The sequence below is a fragment of the Megalops cyprinoides genome, chromosome 5, assembly GCF_013368585.1.
Source record: "Megalops cyprinoides isolate fMegCyp1 chromosome 5, fMegCyp1.pri, whole genome shotgun sequence".
Lineage (NCBI taxonomy): Eukaryota > Metazoa > Chordata > Actinopteri > Elopiformes > Megalopidae > Megalops > Megalops cyprinoides.
The window spans coordinates 33,206,187-33,221,269 of record NC_050587.1 but is presented as its reverse complement, the minus strand read 5'-3'; the positions used below and the strand labels follow the sequence as shown (position 1 = coordinate 33,221,269).

The 15,083-nt window shown below is 39.1% G+C and overlaps 1 protein-coding gene across 1 annotated transcript; it reads right to left on the bottom strand.

Moving 5' to 3' along the window:
* Positions 1–396: 396 nt before the first annotated feature.
* On the bottom strand, positions 397–14,641 carry reep5 (receptor accessory protein 5). The gene is made up of 5 exons (XM_036529613.1): positions 14,371–14,641; positions 13,847–13,940; positions 7,683–7,821; positions 1,933–2,101; positions 397–790 (listed from the first exon to the last, which is right to left on the bottom strand). Exons 1-5 carry the CDS (start codon positions 14,486–14,488, stop codon positions 741–743), a joined length of 570 nt encoding a protein of 189 aa, XP_036385506.1. The 5' UTR covers positions 14,489–14,641; the 3' UTR covers positions 397–740.
* Between the last annotated feature and the right edge of the window lie 442 nt (positions 14,642–15,083).

Here is a 15,083-nt window from a genome sequence, read left to right as displayed (position 1 = left end):
ATTTTAATACAGTCACTATAAAAATATGGTGTATCTTATGGAAGACAGGGCATGTATAACATCAGGAGCCCATACCTACCTACGTATATAGGGACCAAATGTATCGGGACTCCGCTCTTAATCAGCAGGTCAAGTCAGGTAATCTGTTTTGTACAATCCACTTTCTTGGAGGATGCCTATATGTAATGGTGTCACTCTACAAGGCAATGCCACACTGATTTACAAAAAAATATGTACTTTGAAGGCTGTTTAAAATGGTTTAACTGCTCACAAGTGATTAACGTGGGGGCTGGAATCGTATCAAGAGATGTGCAGGCATTTCAATTCATTAATTAAAAAGGCCCAGAATGGCAAGAGAGTTAATTAGCATGTGTTAGGAAACCAATCAAACGCAAGTTAACGGCAAGTTTTCCTTTATTTGGGTACTATCAGCAGAGCAAGGTGCACACATCACAAGGGCTTTGCTTAGACTGTAGCTACAACGGTTTAAAGGTCCGAAAGGTTTCAAAATAAGCTTAACTTGGAGGATCAGCCACAGCCACTGAACTGGTTCTGCACAACACTGTACGGCTACTTTTACAGACATAATAGTGAGCGAGACCGAAAACTACCCTCTGGTTAGTTTACAAAATAAACAATAAAAAATTCCAAGGCAACATTAATTTATTCGGACTTGTACCACAGTCCTCCTCAGAGATGAAGCTGTTTTAAAACAAGGTTTTTGACCCAAGGACCCCCTCTTAAGAACTCTTCTTCTCCTCGAACATGATGTTTGCCGCAGCTCGTTTGGCTGGAAAAACAAAAATGTATGTGTTAAAAACATTGCAGAGCTTCCCGACACTTGTTCTGGTGGAAAGCGGTTCATTCTAGCCAAGAGTTAACACCCTGATTCCACTTCACTGTCTTTGATTTAACAAATTTAGCTTTGTTCCTGATTCTAAGAGAAGGAGTGGTTTACTGACTGCTAGAAAACCTGTTGGATTGCAGCCTTGAGGTTTTTAAAGTACAACTGCGTCCAAAACAAACACATTACCAAAGGACAGCACCAGTCATTTAAGAGATAAATAATGACTATGACTTTCAAAATTTGATTATTTATATATTTGTTTTCTATGCTGAATGAATAATGTTTTACACTTCATTGTCAGGAACAACCAATGCCACGAGGATGTAAGCTGATCATATCTACAAAAATGGTCGGTGCGATGCCCCTGGGGAGCAACCATCTCTCCTTGAGTTGATGGATATGTGCTATAGATTTGGAAGCAAGTGCTTTTGCTCATCTAAATAGAAACAGATAAAAATGTGGTCTTACTAGTTTATATCAAGGTGCTTCTCACACTTTAGACAGAGAACATTTTGCATGGGAGCACGTAACATGCTTCACATTTTCCAAGTTGTTTTTGTTAATAGTGTAACGTCACCATAAAACATTATTTCTATGTACGACTTCTATGACAGGTATCCATACTGAGAAGCTCTTTATTTGTTTCATACCCTTAGGCTTAATAACCTTCATACAATGCACACAATGAACTGCACTGCACCATCCCTCCTCTCTGGATAGCAAATCACATTATTGTCACCTGTCACATTATATGTCGGTGTGTGACATGTGGAAGGGCATGAAGATTTTTTTCAGCTGTAAAAGCTGGTTCCTTGCTTTTCAGCATGACTACCTTCTTAACAAATGGAACGGCATATTAACATAAAAATTTTCTGTGATGTTACCCTTCAGTAGACACTACTTTCACGTGAAAATGACATGAATTTGTGTCACAGTTTAATGCCTTTTAATGTTTACCAAGACGTGTATACAAAAACATAAAATTTTAAAACAAAAAATTTAAAACGTGACCAAAAAGGATATTTTTAGCTGAACAACCTGGACAAAAATGGATAAAAAAACCAAACTGGCACGGGTTTACTTACTTTCCTCCCTGATCTTATCACCCGCCTCAGCGGCCTTGTCTTTGAGGTCCTGCATCACACTGTCGATCTTGGCCTCGTTCTTCAGGAAGAAGGGACGGATGATCCGGGTGTAGATCAGGATGGAGCCATTTGAGGGAGTGGGAGCCATGCACCACACCAGGAAAGCACACTAAGTCACAAAGAAAAAGAAAAACACCATTTCGTTTCTGGACTTCTCCATCCCACCTGGGAAGGACAGGTTGCCAGATCCTGTTCCACCCAATCCAGAAGTTACTTTCCACGTATTGAGTTGACCACTTGATAAAATTAACAGCTGGCCTAGCTGATACACTATGACCACTTCTCCCACATCCCTCTGGGCCCGGTTCTGCTCAAGGTTTCTTCCTGATAGGGAGTTTTTCCTTGCCACTGTTGCCTTAGGCTTGCTCTCAGGGGGTCTCAAACCTGGGAACAATGTAAAGCTGCTTTGTGACAACTTGTGTTGTAAAAAGCGCTATACAAATAAAAATGAATTGAATTAAATTGAATATGTCATTTTATTAGACAGCTAGAAAACCTGCTGGATGGTAGCTCTCTATTAGGCTCCAGTTCAGGAATCAAGCACCCCTAAGGGAGGCTATGGAGTAACATCTCAATTAGATGTGGATTTACACCTGGAGGTGAAATGATTTCCTGTCCAAATAACTACTACAATTAAATACATGATATGAATATAAATATAAAGATATATAAATATAAAGTATAAAGATATGTAATATAAAGATATGAAATATAAAGATAAGAGGTAAAACAAATCCCAGCAGAACTGCCGTTTGTCCAGGATTGTAGCTGCCCATCTAGGTACTTCAACCTGAATTACTTTTCAATAAATGGAACTTTGGTCTAAAAAAGGGAAGATATTTAGCTAGCTGGGAAAACTTAAAAACCGACAGAAAATGGCTGCAGTCTGCTTCTGTCTATAGCCTCTGGTTTCCTCTTTTAAACCGTGAATCAATAAAAAGGGAACAATGGGGGTAAAACATGTTTTCAGAACAATTCCTGCTTTGCACAACCACAGAGGGAAGGTTACATCACAGACATGAATCAACTTCAATTAGACAACTACAGTGGACAAAAAAACTTGCAGTTGGTCAAGAAATGACACATTGTAGATAAAATAAGATATAGTAAGATTATCTTCATTTGATGGCATTGTATATACTGTGAAAATACATCACTGCCATTCCACAGCTGTGAAGATAATAGTGTAGCAGGCCTAAATCTGATACCATGAAAGGATCAGCAAGAATGAGAGACACACAAAACAGTTTCAACACACTTATATAAACCCACCTAAAACACTGTCCAATACACAAGCTCACCAAGTGAGACTGAGGACTGTGCACTTTAGGGCATTAACTACCATGTCATCAGAGTTTGTGTGAATAAATTGCAGTCTGAAGTTTATTAATTAAAAGAAAAACGTGATCAAAAATAAATGTTATTGAAGTAATATGTGATGAAATCAGTATGTCACAATTAGTTTTCAGTAATTCACATCCCAAAATTTCTACATCTCAATACTGCAATTTGCTTTCATTACATGGACACAGCCATTGTCAACACTGAATTTAAGTAATGTAACAGTGTAACTATGTGACTTCAGCTGTAACCTGTAATACAGAGCATACAGTAATAATGACTGATTATTGTTATATATATACTCATTCCTTCACACTATGGTCTCTGATGTTATAACCACATCACATAAGTTACTACATCAAAATGAAAATCTGTGTGTTAACTAAGCATGCTCTATACTTATCCTGAAATGCATGTGAAATCCCCTTTGCCTTCCTACAGCTATAACAGAGGAACTACAGTGAACCAGTTAGGCAGGTGAAAGTTACAGAAGGGGGGTAGAAGGAGGAAGAGGTGCAGATTTAATTTGATTAAGGCAAATTAAACTGCTGATTGTTGAACAATGGTGTCCATCCACTGGCTCCCTATCCTATCACCACTCAAACTCGCTCAAAACTCACTGTTCTTGCTTACCAGTGAGTTAATCTTTCTGCACCTCTTCAATCAATCACGTCCTCTTGTGGCACTATCACCTACCAGTTTGCTACAAAATCTGTTTTTCTCGTATAGTGTTGATAGATCATATTCTTTCTCCAATCCTGTGTCCAAATGAATAGAATTTTTGGTATTAGACGGGATTTCTTCCAACACATATTCTTATAGTCCATATGAAACTTTTGCCATTCCCTTGTGACCCAGATCTTTTACCACCAAATTTTCTCTACTCTTGTCCTTTTGTCATTCAGTCATTTAATAATTTAATGTCATAATCTTTGATCATATATCGTGTTCTGATCCCAGGAACAAGGTCATCTCACAATAAGCAGTATTTTACAAATGCTATTAATTAAATATATATCTTACTGATTAACTATAGTAATAAGTAAAAAAATTATTATCATGATTGTCATCATCATCATCATCATAATTGTGACCATTACGATATTCATAATCATAATCACACATTAGGGGATGCAATAAAAAAAATGTTGTGCAAAATATCTAATCCATCATGCAGCTTGATCCACACTGAGGAGGAAGAGGAAAACCATGGCTGACAGAAAGCACGGGAACTACAAGGGCTTATCCACCATCTGCAGTGGCCTTCAAAAACACACTGCAGATAGGTTGTTCTCCACAGATATCAGATATGGTTAACAGGAACTGAGTCACGGCATTGAGAACAAATCCCCAACAAGTCAGACTCTGTTCTGTCATGAACAGGAAGAACAAACAGGTGTGGCTGAGACAAGGGGCTAATGGTTAACTGTACAGCCACTGCCGGGCCGCTGGGTCTCTCGAGGGATCAGTCTGATGCCTCACAGCCAGTAAAAACAGCACTTTTGCTTAAAGATACAAAATAACAAAGGTAACTACCACAACACGTGTGCATTTCAGATTAAACTTTGGTGAATTTCCAGTCTGATGACTTTAAATGTTGCATCCGGGTGATCCTGTGCATTATTTAAAATCTAGTCTTTTAAAACACAGGAAAAGCCTTGTGAAAATGGTAAAAACGGAGCAAGTCTGAACATATCAGTTTGTAGTTTGCTCATGAGTGGTGAAAACTCTTGTTATCATAAGATCAATATCTGCCATTAACTTATCATAACCAGGCAGTTTGCTTTGCCTTGTGTCATGCCAAAGATGCTGAAACTGCATACCGTCTTCATGTCATAAGCGTGGGCACCATACTCTCCACTGACCCTGAGTTTTCTGTCACACGCATTGTTAAAGAAGATTCAGTTAACACAAGAGGGGGCCAACGTCCTACTTTTAGAAAAATATGGAGAAATTATTTACTTATTTCATTTGTATTTTCACTATATTTTCACTTGACTGAGAACTATAGTTCAACACTGTTTATCTGAGGAAAGCATGAATGGCAAAAGAGACTGCAATTTAGGCAAATTTTATGTTGGATTTATTCGAATGAACTGATTAGACCCCTTTTCTCAATATCTAGGCTGCCTTCTATGTAGGCTGCTTTGTACTTGCTCAGAGCAATTCACTTATGGTAAGGCATGAGAAGTTATCCCTGCAAATAGAAAATTTCTGTCCTTTTTCTCCCAATTTTGTGTCACAGTTCCTCTACTTCATTTACATTTTCATATTATAGGTCTGATAAAACATACAAAAATAAGTAAGACCAAATGATTTGTACAATTTTATGTGAATCTGTCTGTGAAACACCTCAAAATGCTTTTCCTTTTTTCAGGCTCTTTTTTTGTTTTGGGTCGGTAATGGTATCAGATGATTGGCCCACTGTATCACTACTGAAGTTTGTTTCTTATATAAGAAAGGTTAAAAGGCACAACCCCTGACTGTTGCGCTTCATGATCTTCCAAGCAAGAGTCATCAAGCCATGTGAGGGTTGTAAACAGAATCAATGCAAAACAGACATTATTGGAGTAAGGCAATTTCAATTAATTTTCAAACAAAATCATCTATGTAATCTATAGCTCCAGATCCCTTTTTATTTCATATAATGTCCATTAAAGTGCATCTGCTGGGACAGTACAAGCAAGCAGATATCAAACCTAAGCAAACATCTAGTGGATTTATATAAAATAAAATAATAATGTCAACCAAACTGATGCACTTGGGGAAATATGATAATCCATATCATAGGTCCCCATTTGTTAATTTGTGTGGTGTTCTCTTGGTAGTTTGGTACCTGACTGCATTTGTAAGTAAACATACATCGCGACGTGCATTCTCATTTATCAGTAAGCAAGCTTAGCCACATGCTTTCTGATCCACTTTTCCCCCCATTTTAAACATGTTGTGAAAAATCTGTCTGAAATGGCCTCCAGTGTATGTGAGCTGCAGACCTCCTGGCCACATGAACCTGCCTTCTGCAATCTTAAATCCATATCAATCAGCTAAGTCAGTTACACTTAACACAACTGAGGACCCATGTGAGCTCTAAATGTTTTTTTTTTTCCTCAAGCTCACTTCTTCACGTTAATATGATTCTAAACCAATACATCTTCACATGCCAGTTGCCCTGGCTGGGGGTTGCTATCTTCTGATACAAATAAGAAATAAAAAGAACTCAAATGTCAATTTGATTCACTGACAGAAACAGCACTCACCAATTGTAAGCGCATTGTTAACTTTGTGCATCCTACAAGCTGAGGGACGGATATCATAAGCTAAGAAACCTTAATGACCCCCCCCCACATACATATCTATTCATAGTCCACATTTATACTCATCTAGAATTTCAAAGACACTTCAGAATAAGTTTTATTTCCCTTTATGTCTACCCACACAGCATTTTAAAAATGACTAAAAGTGCAAGATGCTCTTTTCTTTAATGCATCTGATGGTTAATCAGATTAGCTGCATTCCACTTCCTTGAGCTATTTCCTCTAGGTGAAAGCTCTGCAGACTGCGCATTACAGTCAGTGGTTTGGATGCTGTTTTCCTCCACAGAGCAAACATGCTGATATTATCCAGGCCTTGCTCAATTTAAAGCTGTCCAGTAGGCAAGTTTACATCATAGTTGCACCATGTTCAGTATTACAACATATGTTATGGATTGAGTCACACTCTTTCAGTCACAATAGCTGTCTTTATGTTGGAAATAAAAACTATTTTATTATTTAAATAAGTTTTAAGCATTTTAAAACTGATGAATAGTGCGTGTCAACCATTTATCAGGGTTATGCCAATACAAAACTGATCCACTGGTGCCTTAAGAGTTTTGATGTTACTTGTTAGTCCATGGTACATGTTTGAAAACAGTTGACATTACTAGTGAAGAAAAAATGTCCTGTACATGTAAACTGTTGTCTTGCTTCATATGCAGTTTTGCTTAAAAAAAAATGTGTATGCCTATTCCTTCCAGATAACAAAGGCTTGTATGCATGTATTGCAGATTACTCGTGTTGTGTCCTTTGCACTTGACTACGAAGGCATATTAAACCTGTTCATGATCTAAACATTTAAGGTCAGGTTTGGCTAGGGAATGGAACCTCTGTGGAGAGAATATAGTGGTGTAAATTGTGGTGGTGACTTTTTTCCATCTTCGCCATTAATACTACGATATTTCAATTAGAAACTACAGCTACTGATAATATAACAATTAAGATATCACCACCTCCATATTTGACCAAAAAGCAAGAAACCACAAACATGCATCAGAAACATGGGACAAAAGACTGACATGAACACATACATACCTTTAACATGTAGTAAAACGGGAACCAGGAAAGGAATATGTCAGCAAAGAACTCAGCCACACTGAAAACCCCATACACAACCCAGTAGGTCAGCCATTTTGTGTCATCATCTTTGGTTGCACTCTCAATGGCTTTGACCCTGTAATTAAGAGATAAAGCTGTATTAGCAATGTGACACACACCTGCATGCAAAAGCAGCGATTAGCTCCATGATTCACTGAATTATTCTTTAACTGGTTCAAATGGGAGTTGAAAGCTTCCTGTTTTATCTTGTCACAACAACCTACCACTTCATGTATGAAGCTTGATCTGCCTAGGGCTACACAAGTACAAAACTTTGAAGGTGATCATTCCAAACAGGTGATTACATTCCAAATGAACTAATACACAGTCCCTTTAATTCAGATTTGTCTAGATTACATAACCATGGGCCTTCAGGGCAAGTCATGTAGAGAAGTAAAAGTCATTTATTTAATTTTTTATTTTCAAAAATTCCCAAGAAGCTTTGCCACTTCGAATACATACACACATGCATCTGTGCAACCTTAGCAGAAGTTCCCCAGTAGTGCATGAGCCTGTTCTGAATTGACTGGAACTACATCAGTTGAAATTGCCTACACTGTACCAACTCCATGTACAAATATGGTGTGGTTGGGCCTTCCATTTGTTGTGAGGTTGAGGTTTCTGTCCAAGTTCCCGACAATCTCACTTTTGAGCTAATGCAATTGTGAGCTCATTCTGTCACTTTTTTTATCAAATGATCTAACCCCATACCATGTTAAACTGAAACAAAATTAGTGGTTTAGCGAGCCATGCATTGTACTTCCACCATACCTAACTGGCAATCAGCAATTTTGAGAAGAACAACAAATGCACCAATTTAATAACATCCAAAATTGGAGGAAATGTTAAGGGTTACTCTTGTAAAGCTCATCTGCGTTCATTTTAACAACAGACACAAAGACTGCCCTCCCGCCAGCATGCACATAGGTCATTTTGTCTTAAGCTTTGTAAACACACTAAAAGGTGGGGCTGAGGCTGGAACAAAACATGCAATTTACTCCTCTTCTAACAGCCTCTAAAGTGGAAGTTAGGGACTTCAGCCTCTCAGCCAAGGGTGTTTGTTTTCCTTGGTAGTGTCAGGCAGGTAACAGCTCAAAAGGGAACCTGGGATAGCAGGTCTGCCAGGTTACTGTCTGGCAGGGTATATCCCATACCTATGGAGGTCTGACAGTTGGGCCTTCATCAAGGTTTTGAAAAAACTACACTTATTTTTATGACATCTGACATCTGAAAATGCTGAATTCAAATAGTATTATGGCAACACAATAAAAGGCCCAACTCAGTCCATTTTTCATGTTCTTATCTTCCTCTTTTCCTGCTTCTCCTTCATCTTAATTTTGCAATACATACACCGCAAATCCCCCAGTTACCCACAATTACGCTTCTCATCATTGGTCTCAGCTGCATTCACCCAATGGAAAAACCTGTTCAGCATAGCCAAATGCAAAACAACACTGGCACCATGGCGCTCGTTTGTGTTTGGGGAAGGAGGATGTGGGTTGTGTTGAATCTGCGACTACTAAAGTCCCTAACACTTTAAACCACCAGGCCCGTTTGAGGTCTTATAGAACAATTTCAAGCCATGTCATGCATACGATGTGCACGTAGCTTGGACCCAAAAGCACACTTGTTTAGGTTCCCGTAAAAGGGAAAATGGAAACTTTTACACACAGTTTAACAAACATTACATGTCTGTCTAAATAACTGCAGCAGGAACACCAGCACACTATAAATGTGCCACAAGAAAAGTTTCACTGAAACTATTACTAAAATAGTATTTCCTGTAGCCTCACCTCAGTGAATCTAGCAGGTCTGCAATAAGTAATTAAATTGATTAATTAAATAAAAACACACCTCCATAGCTACATGTAACCACTTAAACACCCATGTAGCTACCCAACGTGTGTTGGGTTTATGTAAGGATATCCTATTCAGTTTCTGTTTTTTAATTTGTAAACAGGCAAAAGGGAGGAGACTCAGGGCTCTTGTTTTGATCAAAGGTATCACACCTCTTCCATCAACAGCTACAACATGGCTACAAGCATGTCATTGAAAAAATCCAATTCTTGATTGCACTGGATCAAGGACACTATCAAAAATGCAAGACTCTGCAGTGTAAACTTCATATCTGGTAAGAAACTGTAATAAGTTTGCAATGCAGCATCACTGATTGTGTAGAGAACACTGCACCATTCTCTCTGGCTGATGGCTGAAGCTAAGCAGGGATAGGCTTGGTTAATGCTGGGATGGGAGGCCTCCTAGAAAAACCAAGTTCCTGCTGGAAGTGTTGTTGATGGGCCAGTAGGGGGTAGTATTCCCTCTTGACCTACAGGAGACCAATAATCAAAGGTAGTGAGGGGGACACTGTGCTGTAGGAGACTCTATGGTTGGATGAAATGTTAAATCGAGGTCCTGTCACTCTCTTTGGTCATTAAAGACCCAACAGCACATCTTGCAAAGTGCAGGAGGTTCCCTGGCACCCTGGGTAAACTCCCAATGTGGCCATTTTAATCTGGCCATCTAGTAATCCCTTAATGTAATTGGCTCGATAACTCCTTCCCTGTCCACCTCAGCTGATGTGTGGTGAGCGTTCTGGTACAAAATGGCTGCAGGGCACCACCCAGGTGGGCGCTACACATTAATGGTGGTTGAGGTGAGTCCCCCCTTTCACTGTAAAGCACTTTGAGAACCCTGACAGGCTGAAAGGTGCTGTATAAATGTAATCTATTATAATAATTAGAATTGTTTAGAAACAGTGGACTTTGTCATTTTGCTTCACTGCTTTGTATCTTGGGTTAAAACTATGTGTGTATGTAAGTCATTTGACCAATGTCTGCAAACTCTGAAATGTGACCACTCAGAGCCTTTTTAGTGTACAGTGGGTTGTGTCTCTCAGAATAGGCCTGTGCTTTATCCTTGAACACAAGTTTTATGTCTGAGTCACACATTAGCTCCTCCACAGAACATAATTTAATTCTAGGATTGCCCTGGAAATGCCAGAAAACAAAAACTCAAAAAATCCACCTTAACTCATGATTCATGCACGTACAAACATTGTAGATGAGCACTGCAGTTACAAAACATTTTCTCTCAACTTCTGACAATTCTGCACAATGACTGTGAACAGCACTGATAGAACGATAGTATGTATCACAGCAACCCTGTTTCCACGGCAATGTTTAGCTGATTGCCAGCAGGGCCGTGGTCAAACTTGAAATCTTCCCACATGATACTGTTTTGCCTTCCAAATAAGGGCTGGAGAATTTGATTTTATCGTTGCACAAATTTGCATGGCTGTGGCTCTTTGGGTCATTACCAACCAGCGTACCCCTGTGGGACGGTTCATGTGGAACTTGAACCTGGCAACGGGCTATTTTCCTGTTTTTTAACTGATAAGGTTCCCAACTGCAACAAACTAGAAATGAACTTCCGTGGTCTCTACAGGGCCATATTAAGTGATTCATCCATAAAGATGAATGTTGTTCATCTGTACATTTGCAATTACACATTCAACAAGCATTAAGAAAAATAATACAGTATGAAGCAATGATGTTAAGCAATAGGACAGCAACCATGTTCAAATATGGACTGACAAACTTAAGAATATATGGGTGCAGAATATAGATATGATTCACTCAAGGAGAATGCAGCATAATGTGCTGTTGCTATCTATACGTTGCTATGGTTACAGGGTTGGGTCAGTAATGTGGGATAGTGATTTAGGGAACTCGGCTTGTTACCCAAAGGTCTCAGGTTCAATTCCCAGATGGGCTACTACTGTTTAACCCTTGAGCAAAGAATTTAACCCTAGTTTCTTTGGTAAACATCCAACAGTGCCAACTGATAGAAGGCAGAAATGTTAGCAATGTTAGTTGCTCTTACATAAAGGGTTCTGCTGACCAAATAAATAATGCACTAATGCACGGACAGACGCACTAAAATCAGCTGTGGAAATGGAGCTGTGAATAATTTAGTCCATGCAATGCACTCCAAGCAGACACTCTCTGCGTGTGCATAGGTGGCCTATCAGTTCTGCCAGGAGCGGCTGAGCTAGAGCTCCACGTCGTCTACGTCGACTGTGCGGAGTGTCTGTGGTAACGGCTGACACGAATGACTCACTGAAGTTCCTGTGGTTTAAGCTTGTGCAAAGAGTACGCTTACTCTCACATGATGCCTTTTCAGATGAAAGACGGCTTTTGACACGGGGAGCATGTTCGGTTTGGTTACGTTTTACAAAAAGCAGGCCTCCATTCCCTGGCCCTGTCACCCTTCCCTATCTGGCTCAGTGAAGATAAAACAAATCAATTTTGTCTACACTGAGGTTCACTGTGTGAGGATTCTAAGAAAGATTCTCCGTGGCAAATAAACAGTTTGACATGAGATGGTTCTCTGTATACAGGTAAGATACAATATGTTGAACTGTTCGGAGCCATAACTGTGGGACATGGCGGATGAAAACGTCTACACTGACAGACTGGGTGTATCTCAGGAACTACTCCACACACTGTTTGATTGCTTTAAAATCCCCTCTGGAAAATTCACTGTGCCATATGTACAGCACTTTGTGACAATTTCGATTGAAAAAATGCACTATAACAAATAAAATCTGATTGTTTGCTTTATTGATTGATTTAATTGTGAAACCTCTACTGCAAGAATGCAGTTGGTCTGTAAACATGCTGCAGTTACTTAGCAACAAGAAATAACCTTCTTAAAATGTGCACCTAATACAGTGAGATTAGAAGTGGGTGAGGTAACAAATATAACTTTATTAATACTATAATACAACTTTCAGGGTCATTTCTATCGGTGTCTATAGTGTAAACTGGATGGCATGTAAAGATAATCATTTAAGCTGAATTATTACTTACTTGGCAATATAAATGGTTATTAGACAGTTGAGGATTGTTCTGTCTAAGAGGGATGGATTTAGATGTCATCACTCACAACACATTAGTTGGCAGTAGAAAGTAACACACAGATACAATACCATTAAACTCAAGAGCTGATTTAAATCAATATTAAATTTTAAAACCCACAATTTCAGACAGATTCCCACTGTTAATCACAGACTGCAAGTAACTGACACACAACGTTAACGATATCAAATTACAGATCTGACTAGAGCTGTCATTTCAGTTAAGCGCTGTGAGCACACCTGCATTTAAGTGATGGTAAAGACGCGTTTCAGGAAAAACTGGAAAATCAGTTTCTTTCTTTACCCTGATTAAGACTGTTAGCAGAGAATAGTGGTTTCAATCACTCCAGGAGAAGTACAATCCAAGTTCAACTATAATCTCACCGTCCTTCAGATTTTTATGATAACTATGTGCAAATACAGCCTTAGAGTCCATTCACATAGGTGAAACTTTACTGGCGCTATAGCAGTAATTTCGCGGACTCCTCCAACTCCACCAAGCTACCTAGCCGTTATTTTACATTTAAATAGTTGCAAGTTCAGGTAAGTGACAATTAAATTCAAACAATACTTTAGGCTTAATTTTTGCATTAAATCATCCACTAACAAACTGATACAACATAAATGATAGAAATATAACGTATTTCTCCTTTACAGTATTTTAAACATGCGTGACAAAATACCTTTGCAGCCTGGATGCACTGTCACTTACTGTCTCTTAGTTTGAGCCGATATGATTACTTGTAGCTAATGTAGCGATGTTTGACGCTATTGTTCCCCGCAATAAAACAATCGTCATAAATGAATCTTGATAATCCTGAGATGCTACCAGTTCCTTCAAGACTGACAGGTAGGCCTACACATGTACTTTGTACATAAAGGTTTTGTTGCAGAATGAATGTTAACACTGTATAAACTACACCCTCACCAAGGTAAACATTGTATTTCAAGAACACAGCATCATTCTGTGTACAATGGGCGTTCCCTTTATTTTAAGGGTAGAACCGTACAGTCTTCACTTATTCAAGTGCGGATGGAAGAGAACATGGAGAGAGACGTCCAGAATATTTACTTACGTAATACGCCGTTACAATCATCTCCTTTAAAGCGGGATTGCAACAGATGATTTCTCAACGCTTTAACATTTTTCATGAGCAATGATGCATGCGGAATATGAACTCACGAGATATATGCAGGATAGGCGAATCCTATGAGGTTGCACAGAAGGGAGGCCCCGTAGCCAATCACGAGGTAAATCGCAACAAAGGCGATGACAGCTGAAACACAAGAGAACCGAGCAGTTAAGATCGTCACTTTTGAAATAAGACTAGAAAGCCATTTCATATGATGTGGACTCCCAGCGACACAAACTAGGGCTTAAAAACATAAGAAAGATCTGTGAGAATTTTAACTCCGTGTGCTTTCTTTCAAAAAGCAGGTCACAAGGCAATGCGCGCATGCACTTACAATTTTTTTTCCGAGATGAGGTATTAATTTAATTGTAGACGAAGTTACGGTTTTATACTGAAACGTTACCCTCAAAATCAGGCTAAATGCCAATTCAACGTACATTGAATAAGCTTCCTGTTGAATTGAGGTCGGAGCCCCTATCCGTTCCGTTCCCTTTTCACATCGACCATTTCCCCCTCAACGAAAAGAAGCCCTTTTGCTTTTTCCACTCACTGAATAACTGTGGTTTTGACTTACCAAGTGCGATGTACGATCTGTTTACTCCAGTTTTGGCCTCGATCTTCGCCAACACATCTGTCATAAGATTTTTTTCATGAAGGAATTTGTCAAATCGTTCTTTTATTCCTTGCGCCATGATTACTTTTGCTCTCTTTATGTGAGAATAGACTGTTGCCCGATTATGGAACTGAAGAGATGAACTGCGACACCCATGCACGGCAACACAACCTTTTTCTCCAGCTTTGTACAGCACAGTAGTGAGAATGCGTCGTCAGAGACACGCTAAGCCATACGTCACAGCAAATGTCTGCAGCCACACCCTTGTGCAGTGCCCAAATGACAATGCTAAATGTTAGAAGGCACTGTAACTATCATTGCTGTCCTGGGTCCGCATTGGAAGTAGCATTCAACATTTTTTTTTTCCATCAAATAAAATAAACAAGGATAAAGCCTCCTCCTTCCAAAACATAAACCTAACCTTGCTATTTTCATCCATGCTGGGAATGTTTGGAATAAAGAGTAACTCATCTGATTTTAATTCCAAAATGATGCCTACAGTAAGGCAGATCACAAAAAAATATGAACAGTATCGTATTGTTTAGTGGTATTGATTAAACACATTGCTTAATTTTTTATTGACACGGTGTGTCAAGTAATTTCATCCAATGAGCAAAGATTCCATGGCAACAGCTGGACTGGAGAGAAAGAGAAGAGGCAGCTGTACACAATCG

What these genes read in the sequence shown, in the direction of transcription:
- reep5 (XM_036529613.1), bottom strand. Translation starts at nt 14,488, where the DNA reads ATGGCGCAAGGAATAAAAGAACGATTTGACAAATTCCTTCATGAAAAA. An exon ending in CAGATCGTACATCGCACTTG is followed by an intron (nt 13,941 to 14,370) that starts GTAAGTCAAAAC and finishes CTTGTGTTTCAG; the next exon opens with CTGTCATCGCCTTTGTTGCG. An exon ending in TGATAAGATCAGGGAGGAAA is followed by an intron (nt 791 to 1,932) that starts GTAAGTAAACCC and finishes TTGTTTTTCCAG; the next exon opens with CCAAACGAGCTGCGGCAAAC.